Source organism: Musa acuminata, chromosome BXJ2-4 (assembly GCF_036884655.1).
Source record: "Musa acuminata AAA Group cultivar baxijiao chromosome BXJ2-4, Cavendish_Baxijiao_AAA, whole genome shotgun sequence".
NCBI lineage: Eukaryota > Viridiplantae > Streptophyta > Magnoliopsida > Zingiberales > Musaceae > Musa > Musa acuminata.
This window is the reverse complement of record NC_088341.1, coordinates 23206462-23229535: the sequence shown is the minus strand read 5'-3', so window position 1 is coordinate 23229535 and position 23074 is coordinate 23206462. Positions and strand designations below refer to the sequence as shown.

The 23074-nt window shown below is 35.5% G+C and overlaps 1 protein-coding gene across 5 annotated transcripts; it reads left to right on the top strand.

Moving 5' to 3' along the window:
* The first annotated feature begins 772 nt into the window (after positions 1–772).
* On the top strand, positions 773–22592 carry LOC103981794 (phospholipase SGR2). 5 transcript variants are annotated; one of them, XR_010486041.1, is made up of 23 exons: positions 773–877; positions 1018–1329; positions 1675–1775; positions 3623–3790; positions 5071–5226; positions 5822–5893; positions 5958–6101; positions 7634–7684; positions 8843–9013; positions 16001–16150; positions 16633–16698; positions 16798–16924; positions 17006–17391; positions 17576–17654; positions 17768–17883; positions 18097–18169; positions 19945–20047; positions 20269–20362; positions 20429–20496; positions 21434–21482; positions 21588–21685; positions 21935–21981; positions 22064–22154. XR_010486041.1 is itself a non-coding variant. In XM_065104228.1 (23 exons), the coding sequence occupies exons 1-23, from the start codon at positions 868–870 to the stop codon at positions 22161–22163; spliced, it is 2736 nt and encodes a 911-aa protein (XP_064960300.1). In that variant the 5' UTR covers positions 774–867; the 3' UTR covers positions 22164–22592. The 5 variants fall into 5 exon arrangements, 2 of the variants coding, with proteins under 2 accessions (XP_064960299.1, XP_064960300.1); XM_065104228.1 differs by having other exon boundaries at positions 774–877; positions 20429–20491; positions 22064–22592; XM_065104227.1 differs by having other exon boundaries at positions 16798–17391; positions 20429–20491; positions 22064–22592.
* Positions 22593–23074: the final 482 nt, after the last annotated feature.

The window sequence follows — 23074 nt, the reverse complement described above, 5'->3', positions numbered from 1 at the left end:
GGTGACGTGGGTTTCACGGAAATGATGTGTGGGTTCCACGTATCAGCCTCTATGGGTACCTGGATGGTTTTCACGGGTAACACAGTCTATCGGGATGGCATCGGCAGCTATTACCCAATGAGTCCGTGGGTAACGTGACGATGGGGTCCACACGCTGACCACGCCATGAGTGGTGTGTGTAGGATATGATTTTCTTTTTCTTTTTATTTTATTTTTCGTTGTATGATTATGAATTTTAGTTGTTTTACTTTTACAGCTGGAAATTTGCTATTATCAACTGAACTCGAGATGGCGCGGCCTCCTGATAACGGTCGATTTAATTTTCTTTTCCTCTTTAATCTCCCTCCCTCTCGCTGTTCTTCCAAATTCCGAACGGTCGTTCAAACCTAACCTTATACTCTTCTCTTCGAGTATCCCCCTCTCGGTCGATTCCTCACTTAGGTTCGAAGTCGTTTCCTGCTCGCGTAATCCCCCGGTGAGTTCTCTTCCCCGACGTATCTTCCTTCCCCCTCTCGGCCGATTCCTCACTTAGGTTCGAAGTCTTTTCCTGCTCGCGTAATCCCCCGGTGAGTTCTCTTCCCCGACGTATCTTCCTTCTGATCTCCGCTTCTTTGTATTCTTTTGTTTCTTTTACTCATTTGATCGGTTTCGGATTTTTTCCTGTGGAATCGAAGGGACGGATTGCGATTATGACCGATTCCGTCGTTCTTGATTGGAGAGGATGACGCGTAAAGTTCCTTGCCCTTTTCTTCGAGTGATTTTAGGGTTGCTTGTTTTCTATTTTATTCTTAAGGGTTTCAGCTCGTGTTTTACTTGGAGAATGGGCAAAGTATTTTGGTTTCTGCTTGCTGATTTGTTAGACTTTCGATGATATTTGGTAAGGATGTGTAGCCTCGCTGTGTTCGCTTATCAAAAATTTCTTCTTTTGCAAACTGGTTAACCTTCAGTTTGTTGAATATCTTCGTTACAAGAAAGACCCCTCTATGTCCTTTAATTAGTTAGTTGTGATAAATACAGGTAATGCTTGTCGTGATCCAGCTTCATGCTTTCGAAAGCAGTCTAAGATCACTGTAATGACGAATTTTGATGAGAGTCGTGTTAGAAAAAGTGGGGATGTGACAACGTCTTATTCCTCAGGTGCTGCTAGTTCTAATCCTGTTGAGGGGAGTTCCCCTGACTTGTTGAAGAACACTCCATCCAACATCGCCACATTGGAGGATGCTATTGAGCAGTTCAAGAGTCGGCAGAAGTATCTCGCGCATACAAAGAGCCCTTCTGATGGGGAAGATGTTCGTTGGTATCTATGCAAAGTGCCTCTGGCAGAAAAGCGTGAGTTGACAAACATGGAACAGTTGCATTAATGAATTTTTTGATTGTATAAGGATTTTATCTCCTTTTCCAATTTCTCCCCAGCTTGTGGAATTTTGGTTCGATTAAAGGATGCAATTTAGGCAAATTTAAGGTTCATGGGTCAAATTTCAATAAAAAAATCTGACTTAAAAACAATGTGGAAGCAACATTTGAATATTCTGATGGCATAAATGGCAATATCTTTATTTTGTAGTTTAATTTTGCATGAGTAATATTTAAATCACATGCTGGATCATGGCATGGAGAAGACATTGCAATCTTTGTGCAAATTTCTCTTAAGGGGTTTATTTTTTTGTTTTGTAGAGCTTTCAGCTTCACTTCCTCGAATTGAGATAATTGGCAAAGATGATTATTTTCGGTTCAGCGTGAGAGACTCTCTTGCTCTTGAGGCCTCTTTCTTGCAAGTTAGTATTACAAAGTCACATTAATAGCTCAACTAAACTTTCCTGTCCTAATACTACTCTATTAACATAACTTATGTCTTTTATATTTCTTTAAACTTGGATTATGCTGTTATGGATCTGAGAGTCATTTATTGTTATATTTAAGTTAAAAATTTGTTGGGTTTCTCACTAATAGTACTATCTGCAGCTCATTTTGTCAAGATAGGATTGTGAAAGCACCAAGAATATTGACGAGTGGAACTAAGAGAAAGAAAGTACAAGTACTTTGACTGTTGGTTGTTGGAATTTATTCTAGATTTGACCTCATTTTGTCAAGTAATCTACTTTAGCCCATCTTTTTACTGGTTGGACTATGCACCAAGAATATGGTTAAAGAGTGGGATGAGGAGAAAGAAAATAGACAAATATTTTGGTACACTGGTTGTTGGAATTAATTTTGGATTTGATCAATTTTGACCAATACTCCACTGAGGCTTACACTTAAGAAAAAGAAATTGAAAATGTCTAGTGAAGCCATGAGATTTGCTCAATGTTCCAACAAGAACTTAATATGACAAGTGATAGAATTTTTACAGGGGTGATATATGAAATCTGATGTATGATAGAATAATATGGACCAAGGATATACATATATATATATATATATATATATATATATATATATGTAAATATATATGTATGTATGTATGTATATAGGTATATGTATATATATATGTATGTATATATGTATATGTATATATATATGTATGTATATATGTATATGTATATATATATATATATGTATGTATGTATATATATATATATACATATATATATATACATATATATATATATATACATATATATATATACATATATATATATACATATATATATATATACATATATATATATATATATATATATACAAGCATATTTATATATACATATACATATGTATATATATATATATACATATATACAAATACATATATACGTATACAAATACAGGTACATATACATATATATATATATATATGTATATGTATATATATGTATATGTATATATATATATATATGTATATATGTGTATATATATATGTATATGTATATATATTTTTAAATATACATATATATACATAAACATAAACATATACATATACATATACATATACATATACATATGCATATGCATATGCATATACATATACATATACATGTATATATATATGTATGTATATATACATACATATATATGTATATATATTACATACATATATATATGTATATACATACATATATATATGTATATACATACATATATACATACATACATACATACATACATACATACATACATACATACATACATACATACACACACACACACACACACACACATACACACACACACACACACACACACACACACATACATACATACATACATACATACATACATACATACATATATACATATATATATATATATATATATATATATATTCTGGCATGGAAGTATACATCTCAATATCAGTATTTGGTCAGACTAATCTGGCTGGTATCAAAAACCTCAAAATGGCCTATAAGCTGCCATGAAGTTTGATGATGATAAAATTTTGATTATATTTCAATTTAAAAATAAATCTCCAAACTCTATTTATACCAATTAAGTTTACATAGGATTGCTTATCTGTAAGTGGAGATCAGTCGATATATACTAACAAACTTTTCACAGTTTGTATTAGGCATATTATCATACTTAAATGGACCAGTCGTATGTTTTTCCTGTATTCATGATAAAGTTTTCCTTGCTTTTTCTTTCTGTTTCTGTTTAACTTTTGATTGATGATGAAATTGGAATGCAGAGGGAAGAAGATCTACTTGCGCATTGGTGGAAAGAGTATGCAGAATGTAGCAAAGGTCCAAGTGGAACTCAGACAACTAATTATGTGACTTCTACTAGTGGTTCTAATGAACTGTATGTAGTGGAGGAAGAGAGAGTTGGTGTGCCAGTAAAAGGTGGCCTTTATGAGGTATCCTCTTCAAGCATTTCTTTTGATATTTCTAGGTGCTAATAAATTTATGCTAAATCTGTGTTTTTCGAAGGAAAAATAATTCATTGTCTATATTGATATCAAGAAATCCCATAATTTTTATATAGAAATTATTTCGTCTTGTTGATTGAATTTGACAAAAATAACTGGAACAATTCTTTTGATGGTCTAATTTGAATTATGTGGTTATGATTGTCAGGTTTTATTTTAGTTACATGTTTCTCTTCTCTATATATGTGTGTGATTTTGTTTTAGTTTGGATGGGATGCATTATATAGTTTGAACTGATTTAGTATGCTTATATATTCATTAGCACTGTAAAACTCTTGCATTAATTCTAGGTTTTAGGGATTGTTCAGTTTCTTTAAGTACTGTCTGTGTATTTAATTTGATAGTAACCATTTTATTCATGTTTCCACTTCAGCTTGATGGATTCTTGAGCATGTAAAACAGTCATGCTTTTGCTTTAATAATTTTTGAGATAGAACACAGAAACTTTCTATCATAATATATGAATGCAAACTTGTTAATTTGTAGATTATTATTTTATGAAAATGTTGCGAGCTGGTATATTAAAGAAAGAAGAACAGTTGAGGTGCCTTGATCTAAAACGGGACCTGAGTACCTAATCTGTTAATCATTTTACTTGCTTTCTGGATCAAACTTTGTGAAACCAGCCATTTTTTGCTTAAGAGAATTGTAAAAATTTAAAAAAAGATCTCTTTGTTTATAAAAATGTATGAACTGGTCAATTATGGAAAGATGAACAGTATGGAAGGTGGGAACATTGACATCACAGTAGAGCTTAAAATGTGATTCTCTAATTCTGTTGCTTGTGCTCCCTGGATGATCCATTCGATCATTGTTCTATCAAAGATTTTTAAAATATTTGAAATTCAGAATATATTTTACAAAGCAGATAAAGAGTGGACCTGAAGTTCACACATTTTGAAACTCATTAGCACCATCATGTCTAACTTCTTGGGCTGTTTTTGGCTGTGAAAGTAATCATTCATGTGGACTTCGTTGAAGAGGTCAGCATGTCCTTGTTTGGATCAGTAAGGAACACAATTAAGCATGTTGGATATTTTGCTTATAAATCCCGGAAATTGTCTCATAAACTTCTTCTCTAAAGCTTATCCTACTTTTCTGGTAGTTTTGAAAGCCTAATGCAGTTTAATATGATTGAGCTTCTTTAGGAGGAAATAACTCATAATAATATCATAGTTTGGTTCATTGGTAACTTGTTATATTTGCAGGTAGATTTAATTAAGCGGCACTGTTTTCCTGTGTACTGGAGTGGTGAAAACAGACGTGTTTTGCGAGGTCACTGGTTTGCTCATAAAGATGGTAATGATTGGCTTCCGCTTCGTGAAGATGTTGCAGAGCAACTGGAGTTGGCCTACCGCTGTCAGGTTTTTCTTTGCTACAACAGTTACCACTTCTTGAATTATTTTAAGTGCTTCTCTCAGATGCTCTATTTTCTCCCTATTAGAAGTATAATAAGTGCAAAAAAAAAAATTGAACTGTTATGTCTACTACATAATTGAAATTATTTACTTGTATGCACTTTATACTTGGTCCATAGGATCTGCGGATTGGTTGAGGGGGATGATGTATTGGAATGGACTTAGGAGGGACTAATATCTTTATTATCTTTTACTTTGTTGAAGTCCTATAAAAATTTATTAATCGTCTATTTGAAACTTTGGGGGATCTGACATTCTAATATGTTTGTCTCTTCTTGATTAATTAATTTTTTTTGGTTCCTTGATCCACTATGCTTCTCAATTAGTATGCTTTATTATGAATTTGCTATACCATATTATTCAGTACTCTTTTACTTATAATATGCTTCAAGTTATTTATATTGTTCCCATATTCTCTCTCTCTCTCTCTCTCTCTCTCTCTCACCCTAACCGAAAGAATAAGCAAAAAACTCCATTATGTCATTTGTTGATTCTTGAATAATATATAACTGAATCATATTGGACTATTTGCTGCATTAAGGTCTGGCGTCGTAGGACCTTTCAACCTTCAGGTCAATTTGCTGCCAGAATTGATTTACAAGGCACCACAGAGGTATAAGCATGAAGTGGTTAGAAAGATTGCTACTTGTTGTAGCTAAAATTAATTTCTTGCACAGGGACTGCATGCCATTTTCACAGGAGATGATGATTCTTGGGAGGCTTGGTTAGCATTTGACAGATCTAGTTTTTCTCTTAATATGGGAGGTGGAAATAGGGTTAAACTAAGACGTGGTTTTTCCCCTTCTGCAAAGCCAAGTCAGGTTAGTCTTATTTGTTCTAAATCTTTTGTCGTAGGAATAACGAATAACAAACTTGTGAGTCCTTGCCATTGTCATGATGTTGTTTCCATTTGCTAATGCAACTAATGCTTGCTGATTTTTATTTAAATATATATGTGCCTGGGTTGTTTTCTTCTTTTCCTGATCTTTTATACTTGCCTTGCAATTTATTTATAATGACCATTTGAATTTGTGAATGAGCAGTGCAGGAACAATATGCAAATGGGACATACATACTTCTAGATAAAATACAAAACTAACAGAGATAATTTGCGACACAATGGTGTATTTATGCTCTTTACGAGATAGGTACTTGCATAAATTCATCCAAGATGCACTTTATAAGGACAGAAAACTTGGAGCAAAAATCATGCTCTTCAAAGCCAATATGTGGGACAGGGAGAGAGGGTATTAATGAGAGGGTCAGTATATACATCAAGATTGATACCAATAGAAAAAAAATTGACTTCAGTTTATAGTAATGCTTGTCCAGAAATTGAAATATTTTTTTCTGGGGTTGAGCTGTATCTGTTATACCAGTTTGACAATTGAATCCAATTTTTCCCCTGCACAATTTTTGAATGAAGAAATTAATTTTTTTAAAAAACTCTACAAGATCAGTTCATTCTTTTTTCTTTGACAGATGGCTAATATTTGATATGGGTTCAAGGATCCATTTTTCACTATATTATGCATGGGTCAGACATATCAACTCCAATTCCTCAAAAGATTTTTTCACAATGGAGTTTGCTGTGGGGCGTCTTGTTTAAAGATTCATTTAATGGAATTTGGCTTGCATGTTTGATCTGTAGCCAGGAAAACTATAACTGAGATTCTTTTTATCTGGCATTAACTTGGAACTACATACATCTGAACTACCTTTTTACTACAATTAATGAATCTGCGCGCATAACTTTCATGCTTGTTTGAGTAATAGCTATAAGATACCTCGATGTCATGCTAACTGCTAAGAATAGCTAGTATTTCTAGAATAAAATGTGTCATGATGTAGATGACCTCTGGGCATATGTGACTTTCTATAGTCTTCTGGCACTGTCAGAGCATGTTTGTTGAGTTATATTTTTGTCTTTATACATCTCAGCATAGTTACTTTGAGCTAACTACCTCAAGTAATATTTAGTAGCTGCAGATATGGATATACATACTAAAGTTAGATCATGACTACTTAATCTAGCTGTACATATTGTCCTCAATGCTTGCGTTTTTTCTCCTTTATGTTCTAGTTGTGCAGATCAAAATCTCTTAACAAAGTGCAGGCATTTTACACAGTGATGATGAGTTAGAATTTACATATATAGAATTCAAAATTTTCTCTTAAATAAATAAAATTTACCTAGCTATATAAATCAGAATGATATTTTGAGGCTTCAAGTTTTCTTTAGATCTTTGATTAGACGAGGAGATTTTTTCATGCCTTTGGATGTTTTTTCAGTTCTAAATCTTTCTGCTTGAATTTTATTTAACTTTGATAATCTTATTTATCTTTCTGTTAGGATGAGCTGCATCAGCAGAAAGAGGAAGCCATGGATGATTACTGTTCTCAGGTTCTTGTCAAAGATCCAAGTTGCCTTCATCTTTATACCATTAATATTAGTTTTATAATTGATACTTAGAGGAAATATCTTCTTAAAGATCGAAGTTACCTTCATCTTTATACCATTAAGAGTAATTTTATAATTGGTACTTCCATGAATTATCTGCGTATTAGGTTTCCAGATAAATTCACACCATAGGTCCATGGTATTCAAGTTTTTAGTTTAGTGCTGACAGGGGACACCACATTTATCCAACACAAAATAATTGCTATCTGATTGAAGTTAAGATGTTGTTAAACAAAATTAAGTCTTAAAAGTAATCATGTTATCCTATGATCTAGCTTTGTTTATTTTCCTTTAGCTTTTGGATTTCTTATTTACTTGTCCATCACAAGAAATGTTCTAATTGGAGGTCCTGAAGATTGACAGCCTTGTGCAGATAAAACTTAAAAGTACAAGGATTTGAGCTATCACCTGAGTTTGACTTTATCATTAAACTAGTACAGTACTCATATACAAGTAGCCCTTTGGTTATCATAGTCTTATTTGGGAACTCATGAACAAGCAGCAACAAATAGGTGCAGAAACACAAGTTGATCATGTTACCAACTTGTTGAGGCTTTCTTTCGTAGATATTAGAAACCTCCACTGGGATCCAGGAGCAACTTACACTGACTGCAGCACAGCTTGACTGTTTAAGTTTAAAAGTTTCTCTTCACTTGTCTTCCCTGGTGAAATGAGCCTCATCATATATACTGGAGTTAGGCTGGAACTCAAGCTGAGCATCTGCTGCTTTAGAGAAGCCCAGTCTATGCTTGCACAACATATTAATGACCAATAATTGTCATTTATGTTATAGTGTTGTGCCAATTCTTTGGTGAACCAGTTCATACCAACGGGTTCTGAACACTACATACCACATATGTTTCCAATACTCTGTTGATATGCCTTCAACATGACATGATACCCATATCATTACCAAGGTCATCCAGTTAGTCATGCATAGTATGGTTGGTATTCGGAATACTTTGGAATGGCAAGGCAGTAAATGATTGTCATCCCACTCAGTTTGTTATTAGTTCAAATCATCGGGATTGTGTTTTTCACCAATTGAAAATAGATTCTCCATTGTTCCTTTTAATTTAACCCATGTGCATTCTTCTGCAGGTGCCAGTTGGCCATCTAGTTTTTATGGTTCATGGTATTGGACAGAGGTTGGAGAATGCTAATGTGGTTGATGATGTTGCTGATTTCGGTCGTATAACAGCAAGCCTAGCTGATAGACACTTAACTGCATACCAGAGAAGCACCCAGAGGGTTCTATTTGTTCCTTGCCAGGTATATAATATATCTTGCTTTTGTTATTAAACTATAATAATTTGGAAAGTTTTACAATAGAACCTAATTTTTGTCACTTCAATGTTTTGTTTGACGTTGTTGAATAAGATCTTTTACCCTCTGTTAGGACTCTAGCTAGGAGAGTCCTAATTGAGAGGGACATTCATGTAAAACTGTTAGGACTTTAGCTAGGAGAGTCCTAATTGAGAGGGACATTCTGTTAGGACTCTAGCTAGGAGAGTCCTAATAGAGAGGGACATTCTGTTAGGACTCTAGTTAGGAGAGTCCTAATTGAGAGAGACATTCATGTAGGAGGTTTTTTCTTAGAGAAGAATTAGGAGTTCTAAGGGAATAGGAGTCTTGAGTAGGAGTCCTATTAGGAGTTGGTTAGAAGTAAGAGTCTTAAGTAGGAGTCCTATTAGGAGTTAGGGTTTAGAAGCCCTATAAATAACCATGTATTCCTCCTCTTTTCTCAAGCAATAGATGAATCTTTTATGCAGCCTTTGAGCAGCAACTTGGAGGGAGGAACCCCTATAGAGTTCCAAGGAGGCCGATCCCCTAAAGAGATCAACCCCAAGTTTAGAATCTGCAAGGGTTCTAACACCTGGTATCAGAGCAGCGTTCTTGGCGTCTCGCTGCCCTTCCACAGCCATCCATCAACCCTCTACAACCATCCAAAGCAATTCCCATAATTTCTTAAAAGATCGTCACCGAATTCCGTCATCATCTCCACCACCACGGATCATCCTTTGATCTCCCCGTGAATTGCAACAGGTTCTGGTTTCCTACCTTACTGCTGCTGCAATTTAGTTATCCTTATTCGAAAATCCAAAAAAAAAAAAAAAAATCATTCCTATATTGCTGCATAAACTTTTCATCACAAAGTTTTCATCTCTACGACGAAAGATACATTACAGAATTCCAACCGCATAGCACCATCTGTTTGATCTTGATACTGTGCTTTTTCTATCCAAATTTCTACGAAATTTTTATGACATCTTTGACACTTCTTAACAGTGGATTTCCCTTTGGTTTCATCAAAAAATTCTCAATATAAACTACTGATCTTTTATGTCCAATCTGCTGCACTTGAATTGCAGAATTCAGGCCGCATAACACCATCTGTTTGATCTTGCTACTGTGTTTTTTCTATCCAAATTTCTACAAAATTTTTATGACATCTTTGACACTTCCTAACAGTAGATTTCCCTTTGGTTTCATCGAAAAATTCTCAATATAAACTACTGATCTTTTATGTCCAATCTGCTGCACTTGAAAATCTATGCTGCAGAAAATTTCAGCTGCATATCGTTGCCTTAACCCATCTATTTGTAATCTTTTTTGAATGAAATTTCTTATACACTTCATAGATCATCTTGGCCCATCTATTTGCAATCTATTTGCAATCCTTAACCCATCTATTTGCAATCTAAAAATGATTTTATGTTGCTGCAAATTTTCATCGTAACCCGCTAAAATTTTTCGACGATAATTCTGCAATTGCAACTTGCACCAATTTCCTTGCTGTTATACTGCCAAAATTTTCTTGATTAAATTAGATATCCTTGCTGTCATATAAACTGTGATTTTGCTATCAATTCCCTCCTCAATTCTCTCAAGTTTTTGGTGAAAATTACGTCGAGAAACCGTTGTTTCTTCGACGACAATTCTACTCTTACAAGATAGCACATACTTGCTGCAACTTCCACGGATTTCTGTCAAACCTTTGCTATCATCTACCACAGATCCAAAACTTTCATCCACAGCCCTAAAACTCTACCAAACCACACCTTCAAACTGCACCCAAAACAGCCACAAAACAAGCCTAAACCGTAGCCTACATCCACCAATCCACTAACACTTTCGACCATCACTTCTCTCAACCTATACATGCCTTTAACCCAACAGCAAAAGAGAGATCTTAACATCATTGATTTGAGGCCATATACTATGGCATCTAAGGAGGCAATCAATGCTAAATTCGAAGCCTTGGAGGCGCGAATGGAGGATAAGATTCGGACGCTCTTTACCGAACTCAGATTGGGCCGACCACTAAGCCCGAAGAAATCATATCAAGGAGAGAGCTTTGCCCAATCACACCAAGCCCGAAGAGATGACTTCCAAGAGAGGGGAAGCTCTATGACCAACCTCAACTATCCATGCATGAGAGTGGACTTCCCTAGATGGGAAGAAGGAGACCCGATTGGTTGGATTTCGCACGCGGAGCGATATTTTCGGTACCACAAAATCGCGGATGTATCTATGGTGAAAATTGCAGCTATACATCTTGAAGGGGATGCTATTCAGTGGTTTGACTGGTTTGAACATACTTATGGAGTCCTTTCATGGCGACAATTCAAAGAAGAACTGCTGATTCGCTTCAGACCAACCGATTACGAGAATATTGACGAACAACTAGCAAAGATCCGACAAACCTCCACCATTCAGGAGTACCAAACCAGGTTTGAAAGGTTATCTAATCAAAATCATGATTGGTCCCAAAAACAACTATTGAGGACCTTCATTGAGGGCTTGAAGCCGGAGATCCGAGGAGAAGTTAAAGCGCGACAACCGTACACGCTTATGGCAGCCATCTCTTTCGCACGACATCAAGAGGAGCAATTGAACCATGAAGCTCGGAGGACTAGGGTCACTCCTCAACCAGTAATATTGAAGCCCTCAGCCCCCCCTACTGTCGACCAAGTCCCTGCACCAAAGAGGTTAACAGGAGAAGAGCTTCGGGAGCGATATGCGAAGGGGTTATGTTGGCATTGTGACGAGCCGTGGAGCCGTGAGCATCGCTGTAGTAAAGGAGGACTTCTTATGATTGAACCGATAGAAGAAGAGGTCATTGAACATCCAAAAGAGAGCTTTGAACATGAAGAAGAAGATGCAGAAGAAGAGCCACAACCGACCGAAGTTACGGTACATACACTAGCTAGCTACTCAAACCCGCAAACGATGAAAATTGGAGGCCTTCTCAAACAACAACCAATCACTGTTCTCATCGACACGGGCAGTACTACTAACTTCCTAAATAGTAAGCTTGCTGTTCGGATATTATTACCTATCGAGAATCGCTGCAGGTTTGATGTTAAGGTCACCGACAGACGGATTTTGAATTGTGATCATAGGCGCTTGCAGGAGAAACTATTGCTGCAGGACCAAGAGATAATTGCAGATTTCTTCCTTCTCCCTCTTAACAATCATGAGGCCATGCTCAGAATTAAATGGTTGACGACATTAGGTGATATTTCCTGGAATTTTATGAAACTAATTATGAAATTTTACAGTAAAGAGAAACAGGTGACATTGCACGGGAAACGTGGGGGCGACATAACAACGATTTGCACACAACAAATGGAGAATGTTTTGCATAAAGTATGCAGCGGCTTTTTGGTACAACTTGAGCAGCAAACTAAGGGAGAGCCAACAGAATTTGAAGATCCAAATCTACTTCCTTTGCTTGCTGAATTTTCAAATATATTTGACGAACCGCGCAACCTACCTCTTACCTGTCGGCATGATCATTGTATAATGATTCTTCCAGGCAAATCTTCAGCAAATGCTCAGCCATATCAGTATCCACATCTCCAGAAGGATGAAATAGAAAGGATTATAAAAGAGATGCTCGAAACAGGAGTTATTCGGCCAAGTTGCAACCTCTACTCTTCGCCGGTGCTACTTGTACGCAAGAAGGACGGAACAAGGCGAATATGTGTTGATTACCGAGCTCTCAATGGCATAATCATCAAGGACAAATACTTTATTCCAATAGTAGATGAATTGCTAGATGAAAGGGAGCACAAATCTTTACAAAGCTGGACCTTTGATCCGGGTATCATCAAATACGAGCATGCGAAGAAGACATACGGAAAACCACCTTTTGAACACACAACAACCACGAATTTTTGCTTTCTGCAACAAAAGGTGGAATATCTTGGGCATATCATATCAGAGGAAGGTGTGGCAGTGGACCCCTTCAAAATTGGAACAATGCAAAACTGGCCGACCTCGAGAAACATAAAATTGCTACATGGCTTTCTGGGTTTAACAGGCTACTACCGCAAGTTCGTGAAAAACTATGGAAAGATCAGTGCACCACTTACTTCCTTACTAGAAAAAGATGTCTTCCAATGGTTGGACAGAGCCTCCGCTGCCTTCGACAAACTTAAGGCAGCCATGACGACGACGCCGGTGCTAACACTACCAGATTTCAACCGACCCTTCATTATTGAGGCCGACACATCTGGAGTCAGAATTGGAGTCATTCTCATGCAAGATGGTCGACCACTCGCATACACTAGCAAGGCATTATCTCCCTCCTATCAAAATAAGTCAACATATGATAAGGAGATGCTCGCCATTGTGCGTGCAGCAACGAGGTGGAGATTGTACTTGATCAGGCGATACTTTAAAATCAAGACCGACCATAAAAGCCTAAAATATCTCTTGGAGCAGAAGATATCTTCCCCCAAGCAGCAAAAATGGGTAACAAAACTTCTTGGATTTGATTATGAAATAACTTACAAAATGTGGAAAGAGAATGTTGTTGCAGATGCGCTTTCGCAGCTACCTGAGCAAGCTGAATTTTCGGTCGTTTTACTTCCAACCAGTGACTTCCTTGAGGATATTAAGATGGAATGGCAGGAAGATTCAGAGACTAGTAAGATTATAAAAAAATTGGAGGAAGCACCAAGCTCTGTAGCTCATTACAATTGGGACTCAAAAAAATTAAAATATAAGAGTACTAAATTGAAAAGGAGTGTGGCATATCACTCACAAACCGACGGCCAGACAGAAGTTGTAAATAGGTGCTTGGAGATAGCCCAAAGCCACCCACCAAATATGACTACCCAAGGAGGACTTCAGACTCAGCCAAGTGCCATTATTGATCGACGGATTATGACTCGACGACGACGATCCACTACTGAATTGCTAATACAGTGGGCAAACCTATTAACAGAAGATGTCACTTTGGAGAACTATGATGACTTGAAGATCAAATTCCCAAAATTCATGAATCGTTAGCCTCGAGGACAAGGCTGATTTGAAGAGGGCGGGTTTGTTAGGACTCTAGCTAGGAGAGTCCTAATTGAGAGGGACATTCATGTAAAACTGTTAGGACTTTAGCTAGGAGAGTCCTAATTGAGAGGGACATTCTGTTAGGACTCTAGCTAGGAGAGTCCTAATAGAGAGGGACATTCTGTTAGGACTCTAGTTAGGAGAGTCCTAATTGAGAGAGACATTCATGTAGGAGGTTTTTTCTTAGAGAAGAATTAGGAGTTCTAAGGGAATAGGAGTCTTGAGTAGGAGTCCTATTAGGAGTTGGTTAGAAGTAAGAGTCTTAAGTAGGAGTCCTATTAGGAGTTAGGGTTTAGAAGCCCTATAAATAGCCATGTATTCCTCCTCTTTTCTCAAGCAATAGATGAATCTTTTATGTAGCCTTTGAGCAGCAACTTGGAGGGAGGAACCCCTATAGAGTTCCAAGGAGGCCGATCCCCTAAAGAGATCAACCCCAAGTTTAGAATCTGCAAGGGTTCTAACACCCTCCTTTGTCAATTTGTCAAATATTTCTTTCATCAATCTTTCTCACACCTGTCTCTTCATATAGAAGTCTTTTTATACTTGAATTCCTTATCACTGCCACTAGGAATCCAAAGTACTTGCCGACCCCAATAAATTCTATAGTTTTTTAGTTCATTTTTTTGGTTAAATTTCGTATTATTTTTCAAGATATTGTACAATGTATATACTTATTTGGAGCATCTGTTGTTACATGCAGTCTATCTACAACTCATAATTCTTGTGGAATACTTTAAAATCATAAGTAGCTACTCAGGTGTGTTTAACAGATGTCCAAAAGTTGTTGATGATTTCTGAGGATGCCTAAAATATACTTGTTTTCTCTAGTGAAACTTAAAGCTACATGAAAGAGAACAAACTGACTTGAAACAACTAGTTCTTTTGTCACTGTTTGCAATGTTTCTTTATCCAATTTGAGAATGATGGTTGATCTACATTATGCTTTGAAAAAAAATTCTCTCAATTTTACCTTCAACCAACTAACCAAGTATGATATTGCCTTTGTTAGAGCTAATGGTGGGATTAGATCTATGCAACTAACCTCAAATAGTTGGTACCTTAATGTGGTTTGTTGGTGTCTAGAATCTTGCCTGCAACCTCAAGTGACATTTTAATATTTTTCCCTTGGAGACAGCTTCAGCTTCAAACTGAAGACCCCATTTCGATATAAAAATTAAGAATTCTATATGTGTACTTATTTTTCCCTTGGTTATCATCTTGAGTCACTAATTTCAAGTATAGGGGCTCATTCATTCTGCAGCAGCCTGTGGAATGAGGCTATGAGCTTCTATTTTCTTGTGGTCTTTAACAATCTAGTTGTATCACTTGAATCTTTTTTATCCCAGGATATCAATACAAGAATACTAGGTTATTGACATAATAAGATCAGCTCCCTTGGTTTTCTTCTTGTAAGATAAATGAGCAAACACAGTGCTTAATGTCATAGACTTTCCTTATTTAACTGACATAAAAAAATGTAAATTATCATTATAGAAGTCTCTATGATGGAACTACTTGTATACTCAGGCATGACATATAACTGTTGCACGATCTTATTTTAACATGTACCTTTGAATCACTAAATTTTGTAATATTTCTCTTCAAAAATTTTAATCTTGTACATTTTTCTAGTTACTTCAATTTGTTCACCATGATGACGTGAGATGGATTTATCATTTGCATAGAATAAAGAATATCTTTATGAGCGGAAATGGTTTAATCCTTTGTTCATATCAATTAACAACAGAAATGTCTTGAGCCTTTGTTCGTAATAATTATTAAGTTGCAAAATTTTCCTGGTTCTACTATGATTCTTGTAGCTAGTTAATGTCTATGGGCTCTCATGCTGGATTCTTCTCCTTTTTTTCTGTGGCCTTATTGATCAAGTTATGCATATTTTAGTGGAGAAGGGGCTTGGAGCTTAGTAGTGAGACTATAATTGAAAAAATCACCTTGGATGGTGTTCGAGGTCTACGTGCAACATTGAGTGCCACTGTTCATGATGTTCTATACTACATGAGTCCTATCTATTGTCAAAATATAATTGACTCAGTAAGTTTTCTTCATATTCCGTTTTATTGGTAGCATACTGATTTTACTTTTTGATTTGTCAATGATATTCAAAGAGTAATAGAGAAGTACTAATTTGTTACGGTTATCATTATCCATTTTGTCTTATTGTCTTTGTATTTGAGGATTTCATGAGAGATGTCTGTTATCAAGGGACTCATATATTGGAAGGGTGAAGACACCGATTATTCCAATTCTAGATCAACACCTATTCTGATCAGTCGTCAAGCTGTTATGGTACCAGTTCAACTTGGTATCAGTAGTCCACACCTATTTTGGACACAACCTGTTAGCCTTTAGATGCAATTCTGAACATAACTTTGGTAATTAGAATAATGGTAGGAGGTGAGCTTCATCGACAGTTGATCATTTAATGCAATATTTTTGTATAGCCGTTGTTTCTCTGAGGAATTTAGGCATCCAACTTGATTTGTTTAGTGCCTAAATTATTCTCTTATTTTTAGGTCTCCAACCAGTTAAATAGATTGTATGCAAAGTTTCTCAAGAGAAACCCAGGCTATGATGGGAAGGTTTGTAATTAAGCAGTCTATGGATCAAACTAAATATAATTTCTATCAATCACTAACACTTTTCACTCAGAGATTCCATTGTGTGCAAGCTTTTTGCAGATTTCAATATTTGGCCATTCATTAGGAAGTGTTCTATCTTATGACATCCTTTGCTATCAAGACTCTTCTGCAACACTTCCTGTGGAGGCTGCCTTCGTGGATGACTTCTGCATCCCAAAGCAAGAATGTATTGTTAATGTAACTTACCAACCTGTTGAATATCATCGTGCCTTGAATTTTAACAATAACAACAATAAAAATGGTGCAGCTTCAAGGCCAGCAACACATGTATCTGTAAAAGGCAGTTCCATGTCAAATCCATATACCAAAGTCAATGAGGAAAAAACACCAGATGTTTCTTGCGTTGAAGATTGTGGTGTTACTAGAGGCCAGCAAGAGGATTTCTTATGCAATGATGGCATCCAAGAATCAGATGATTCAGCTAAATTATTTAGTAAAAAGCAACACACAAACTTTGAACGAGTCAATGAGGTAAATAAGAATGTTGCAGAAACAATATATGCAGAAGATAGAGATTCTGATGCAAATCCAGGCATAAGTAGGGATTTTCATGGTAATGAAGTCCGAGATGCTGGGCATCCATCTGAAGATTTAATTGACAAAGGCAAATTAGTGTCCATGTTGATGGAAGAGGTATGGCTTATTTTCATATTATTATATGTTTTCAGATAAAAAGGGATTTCATTTACTAGCATAGATATTTCTGGCTGTTATAGGTATTTGAGGTTTTGTCAAGCTTTGTTGATTCTGTTAGATGACTGGATATTAGATTGGTTTCCTTTACTATAAATATTGAAATTTAACAAGTTTTTAACAGGTGAAGTCCCTCAGAGCAAAAGTTGCAGAACTAGAGAAAAATCATCACTCAGCTTCCTGTTCCAGTAACTTTGACAATGGTAGTTTCCTTGAAGTTTATCATGGAAAAAGTAAATTTTTAACTGTTGAAGCTTCTCTGAGTTAATATGTTGATTCTTATCCATTGTAGATATATTTTGTTGTTTGTGGACAGGTCGAATGGTCAAATCTATGACAAGTTCATCTTCTTTTGGAAGGTTATCTTCAGTGCTAGATGATAGTAAAAAGCAATATACACCTTATATCAAATATACTAGGCTTAATTTTAAGGTAAATATATAATTGTTCTATTTCCAATTTGTTATTATTTTGTTTTTCCTCAAGTTATTATTTTCCTGATTGGTGATGATAGTTTTAGTGACCTGCTGATCATTGTCTTATTTCATTGTATTTTTCGTAGGCTATCTTCAGATAACTCATCAAGGTTGTCCTTTTTGAACCTTTGTAATAATCACTAGCATGTTTGCTCATCTTTTTTATCAGGTAGATACATTTTTTGCTGTTGGATCACCACTGGGTGTCTTTCTTGCCCTCCGAAATGTCCGCATAGGAGTTGGTATACAACTTTCATGGCTTCCTTTGATGTTAATTGCTATCCCATACCATGTTGTAAAGCTGATCTATGTTAAATACATAGCTAAATGCTACATTAAAACCTTACTCTCTTACTTTACTTTTTTGGAAGTTTATTCCATCTCAAATTTGACTAGTTTGGCCGTTTGTCTCTTTTTTTTTCTTTGCTCACTTTGTACAATTATTGATTCAAATTGTGTAACACCTATGTTGCCTACTGTGCCTTAAACATTTTAGAGTGGTTCATTTGAATCTATTAATTTATTTACTTAAAGATCAAGTAGTGTCAGGGATTTTGATGCTCCTAAACATGTTAATATGCTTCTGTGAAATCTTAGATGGCTGTAATTTTATGGACTTAATTTAATAAAGGTAGTAGAGAACTAGAGATATCTTGACAGCTATTTCTTTCATGATTAACACTTAATTGATCAAATGTGATACATAAATTACATGAAGGTGGCCAAACCGTTTAACCTTTCTAGACTATTGTTTATGACTTGAATGTGGACTTTTATTTGATTAATTTGATTCAATTTAAAAACTGGTTGAACTTTAGGATGTGATGGACAACATATAACAGTTTATCCTAAAAGATACTTTTGATGTAAAAGATTATACAGTAATATTATGCTTGGTATTCTACCAGAAGTACCAGAGATTAGCTTAAGAAAAAAGTTCTGACTTCAAGATGTTGGGATAAGTACTTTGTCTTTCACTTCAGTGACCACAATAAAAAAGAACAGAACTTCGAGTGTGGAATATACTTCTACATTGTATTCAGTAAATGTATGCAACTTAACATTTTCGTTTTATCCACTGTCCATGTCTTTGCGTTCTCATATCTGCTCTGACTTGGGTGATATCGTTTGGGCCTTTTGGGTACTCTGTGTGTACTGCCCCATTATTCAAATTAGAATTTATAATCTGCCTTTTGGCTATTGTGTATCCAGTACAGTCCCTTACATGACCTCATCATTAAGCCGAGTATATAACCACATATGAGCATTTTTTAGTCAAAATTGATGAACCTATGTTTCGAAATGCCAAAATTGACCTGGGGTTCTCCTTATGGATTATTTCTTCTTCAGATTATTGTCATGTTCATTTTTCTTGAATTTCTGCTTCTTGCTTCTGTAACTGAGTATATTCTGAGGTGCTAATCTTTTTTTTTTTTCATTTATCTAATACATGTGCATGATCACCAAAGAAATATTTGAGCAAGCCTTGCTCATATTCTGGCACACTAGATGTTACTTGAATGACTGTTCTTAAACTATTTAAGGATCAAAATGTGAGCATTGCAATGAATCTGCATAGCAGAATTTTGTGTTTGTAAGTTCTTTTTGGTTTGCAATGTATTAATTGGCAGTTTGTTCTTTTCTTTTTTTTTGCCTTGGTAATTATCTATCAATTATGTCTTCTTAGCTGTTATGATTTATACTTCCAAAAGGGGACAAAAGAAAAGAATAATTTTCTTGCAAAATTCATTAAAGCGATAATTGATGCAACATCAATCAAAACAAATGTGTTTAAAACAACTAGTATGGTTGAAGGCCTCATCTGGCAAACAAATTGATATTTTGACCCAGTTCTTTATTTGCTAGGTGGAACACATTAAACTGCAGAAAGATAACTTTTCATTCCGACTTGAATTATCTCCTTATAAATTAAATAGAATTTGATCAAATGCATCTCTTGCTGTTTATAAAATTGGTCAGAAACACTTTTCTTAAGATAATCTGTTTTTCCTTTAAGGCAGGGGGCAAGCTTATTGGGAAGATGAAAAAATATCTGAAGAGATGCCATCTTGCAGGCAGATGTTTAACATTTTTCATCCTTTTGATCCTGTTGCATACAGGTTTTTCTATTATTCTTTATCTACCTTCCTTTGGTTTTATCTTTATCTTCTTTGCTTTCTTCTTTGTTTAATGCTTAAAAACAACACTATGTTATATGTTAACATATAATACATAGGTAACTACATCTGCATCTGCATGCATCTATGTCATTTGCAATGGAACACAAAGCTTAACTTGAATTGAGAAACCTGTTATATGAGTCTGCGTTCATCTTTCACAGAGTAGAACCGCTTATCTGCAAGGAGTACTTAAACAAGAGACCTGTTCTTATTCCCTACCACAGGGGCGGGAGGAGGTTGCATATTGGATTTCAGGTTAGATTTTAAGATCAGATAGCTTCTGAAATCCTATCACCCTAATTATTATAATGCCAAATGCAGGAATTCACTGAAGATATAGCTGCACGCTCCGAAAGCATAATGAGTCAGCTAAATTCTTTGAGGGTACAGTGCGTATTTATTCATCATTTTCTTCTTGATTCATCTCAGTAGTGATAATACTTGTCTAGTAATGTAATTGGATTACTTGAAATTGATTGAACTTCTTTTTGTTTCCCCTTAAATTGAGCCAAGGTTATTGAGCTGTGTGCTGAGCTTATGCTTGCCTAGCTCAGCATGGTATGTACCAGATGCCATGCCAGAACTTGCAAGTCAGGTGCTCGGTTTTCCACATCCAGACTATACATAGGCATGTGTGCCATGTTAGTATCTTTTGGGAAAATGATATATATCTCCTGGAAAGTATCGATGGAAAAATTCATGTACTGTAGTACTAGTTGATGAGATTGTTTTTTTCTAAAATAACATTGATATGCAATTGCAAATACTATATTTATCTCAGCAAAATAATTACTTAGTTTATGTGATATTGCCGAATCTGTCTTGAAACTGGCATAAAAATGCACTTGTAAAACTTAATATGAGTTCTATGACAACTATGTGAACATTAGATGTTGATAGATCTTTCAATAGCATGCCCCTTAATATTGGATGATTAAACAAAAAGAGAATATTGGTAAAAGTTAGATGAAATCACTCAGCAAATACCTTTAATTAAGAAACTATAATTGGAGGGAATTTGAATAGTCATATAGGAAAAAATATGATGAATTTACTTCATGATTGTGTATAAGATGCTATAAGTCTGTTGAAAGATACCTGTTTGGACAACTCTTACAGTGTCTTTGATTTTGTTGAGTCAAAAATATTTTTGAGAAATGGTTAAACATCATTTAGTGGAATATTCTTCCTTCTCAAATCATGGTTTAAAAATTTTAATATAATTGATTGTCAAATGCATATGGTATGTGAACATAAAGGAAATTACGAAGTGTCTAACAGGTCAAAGTATGGTTCCTTTATAATTTCCTATATTTTGGGTAACAGGTCAAAGTGGCTAGCACTTTTCAAAGACAAAACAAGGATAAAGCTAAAGGTAAGTTCTCATTGCATATGTCTTTTTCTCTTTTCTTCTTTCTTGATATGGCGTTTATTGTGCTGTAATTGTGGACAAGAAGTGATCACTAATTGTACATTGTAGAAACTGTGGAAGATGAGAAAAGAGAAAGATCATATGGTTCCTTCATGATTGAACGGTTGACGGGCTGTGAATATGGTCGAATCGACTTTGTTCTCCAGGTAATTTAATAAATGGCTTTTATGCATCCCTTTTCTGATTGAAGCTTCTTTTCTCTGATATTGTGGATTTTGTACACTTCCAAGAAATTACTCTTTGATGGACTCCACTTATCTTATAAGTATTTTCAGTATTTAGCAATAATTGTGGTCACAATTCAAATGGAGATTTGTTGACCGGGACTCCTGCTCTACAACTTGTTATAAATGGGAGAATTCTTGGGTAATGATTTGTTCTTGTTGATCTTGTAGGAAGGAACATTTCATCATCCTTATCTATCAGCCATAGGATCACATACGTAAGAACTAATCTGAGAACTCAAAATGAATTGAGATTTTTGCTATGTTTACATTCTTTCTAAATATGTTTACATCATGCAGTAACTACTGGCGTGATAATGACACAGCACTTTTCGTTCTCACCCGCCTGTATCATGGTATACCTGAAGAACCACCAACCGATGATCAAAAAAGGTCGTAGATCCAGTCCAGGAGCTCAAAGAAAGCATGCAAAACTTCTCTATGAAATGTTATATGAGGAGACCCCATCAACACACCCTGACATTTCATTCGTTGGTAGTTCTCTATGAAGGCAAAGGAATGCAACTTTTTTTTTTTTTTTTTTCATTTCTCTGCAGATCGGAGTGGCACATCGACCAACACAAAACATGTCATGTGTGTCAGTTGATTCATGCTAGATACACGTATGCATAGCAATGTGTACAGCGTGGTATTGCGACTTTTTTTCTTTTGAACTAGTGGTGTTACTTGGAAACTGAAATTTTAGTCAGGAATTCTGGTTGCTTCGGACGATCTCATTATGATGGCACTACAATGAAGTTTGTAGTAATCTGCATCAGTTTCTGATGTTAAATTTGAGTTTTGCAGAATGGAATTGACTCTTGTTATATGTGCTCACTTGGAGTTTTGGACATCACATTTGTTCCTTTGTATCATGCAAAGCATATGGATTTTATTGGGTGGTTCAGTTGACCTATATAAACAACATTGAGCACATTTTAATCAAGTTTGGAATGGATTCCACGGGGAATTAGATACTAATCAGGTTCAGATTCAAGTAACATGGTTAGCCTGTATATAACTAGTGGTGTTACTTGGAAACTGAAATTTTAGTCAGGAATTCTGGTTGCTTCGGACGATCTCATTATGATGGCACTACAATGAAGTTTGTAGTAATCTGCATCAGTTTCTGATGTTAAATTTGAGTTTTGCAGAATGGAATTGACTCTTGTTATATGTGCTCACTTGGAGTTTTGGACATCACATTTGTTCCTTTGTATCATGCAAAGCATATGGATTTTATTGGGTGGTTCAGTTGACCTATATAAACAACATTGAGCACATTTTAATCAAGTTTGGAATGGATTCCAC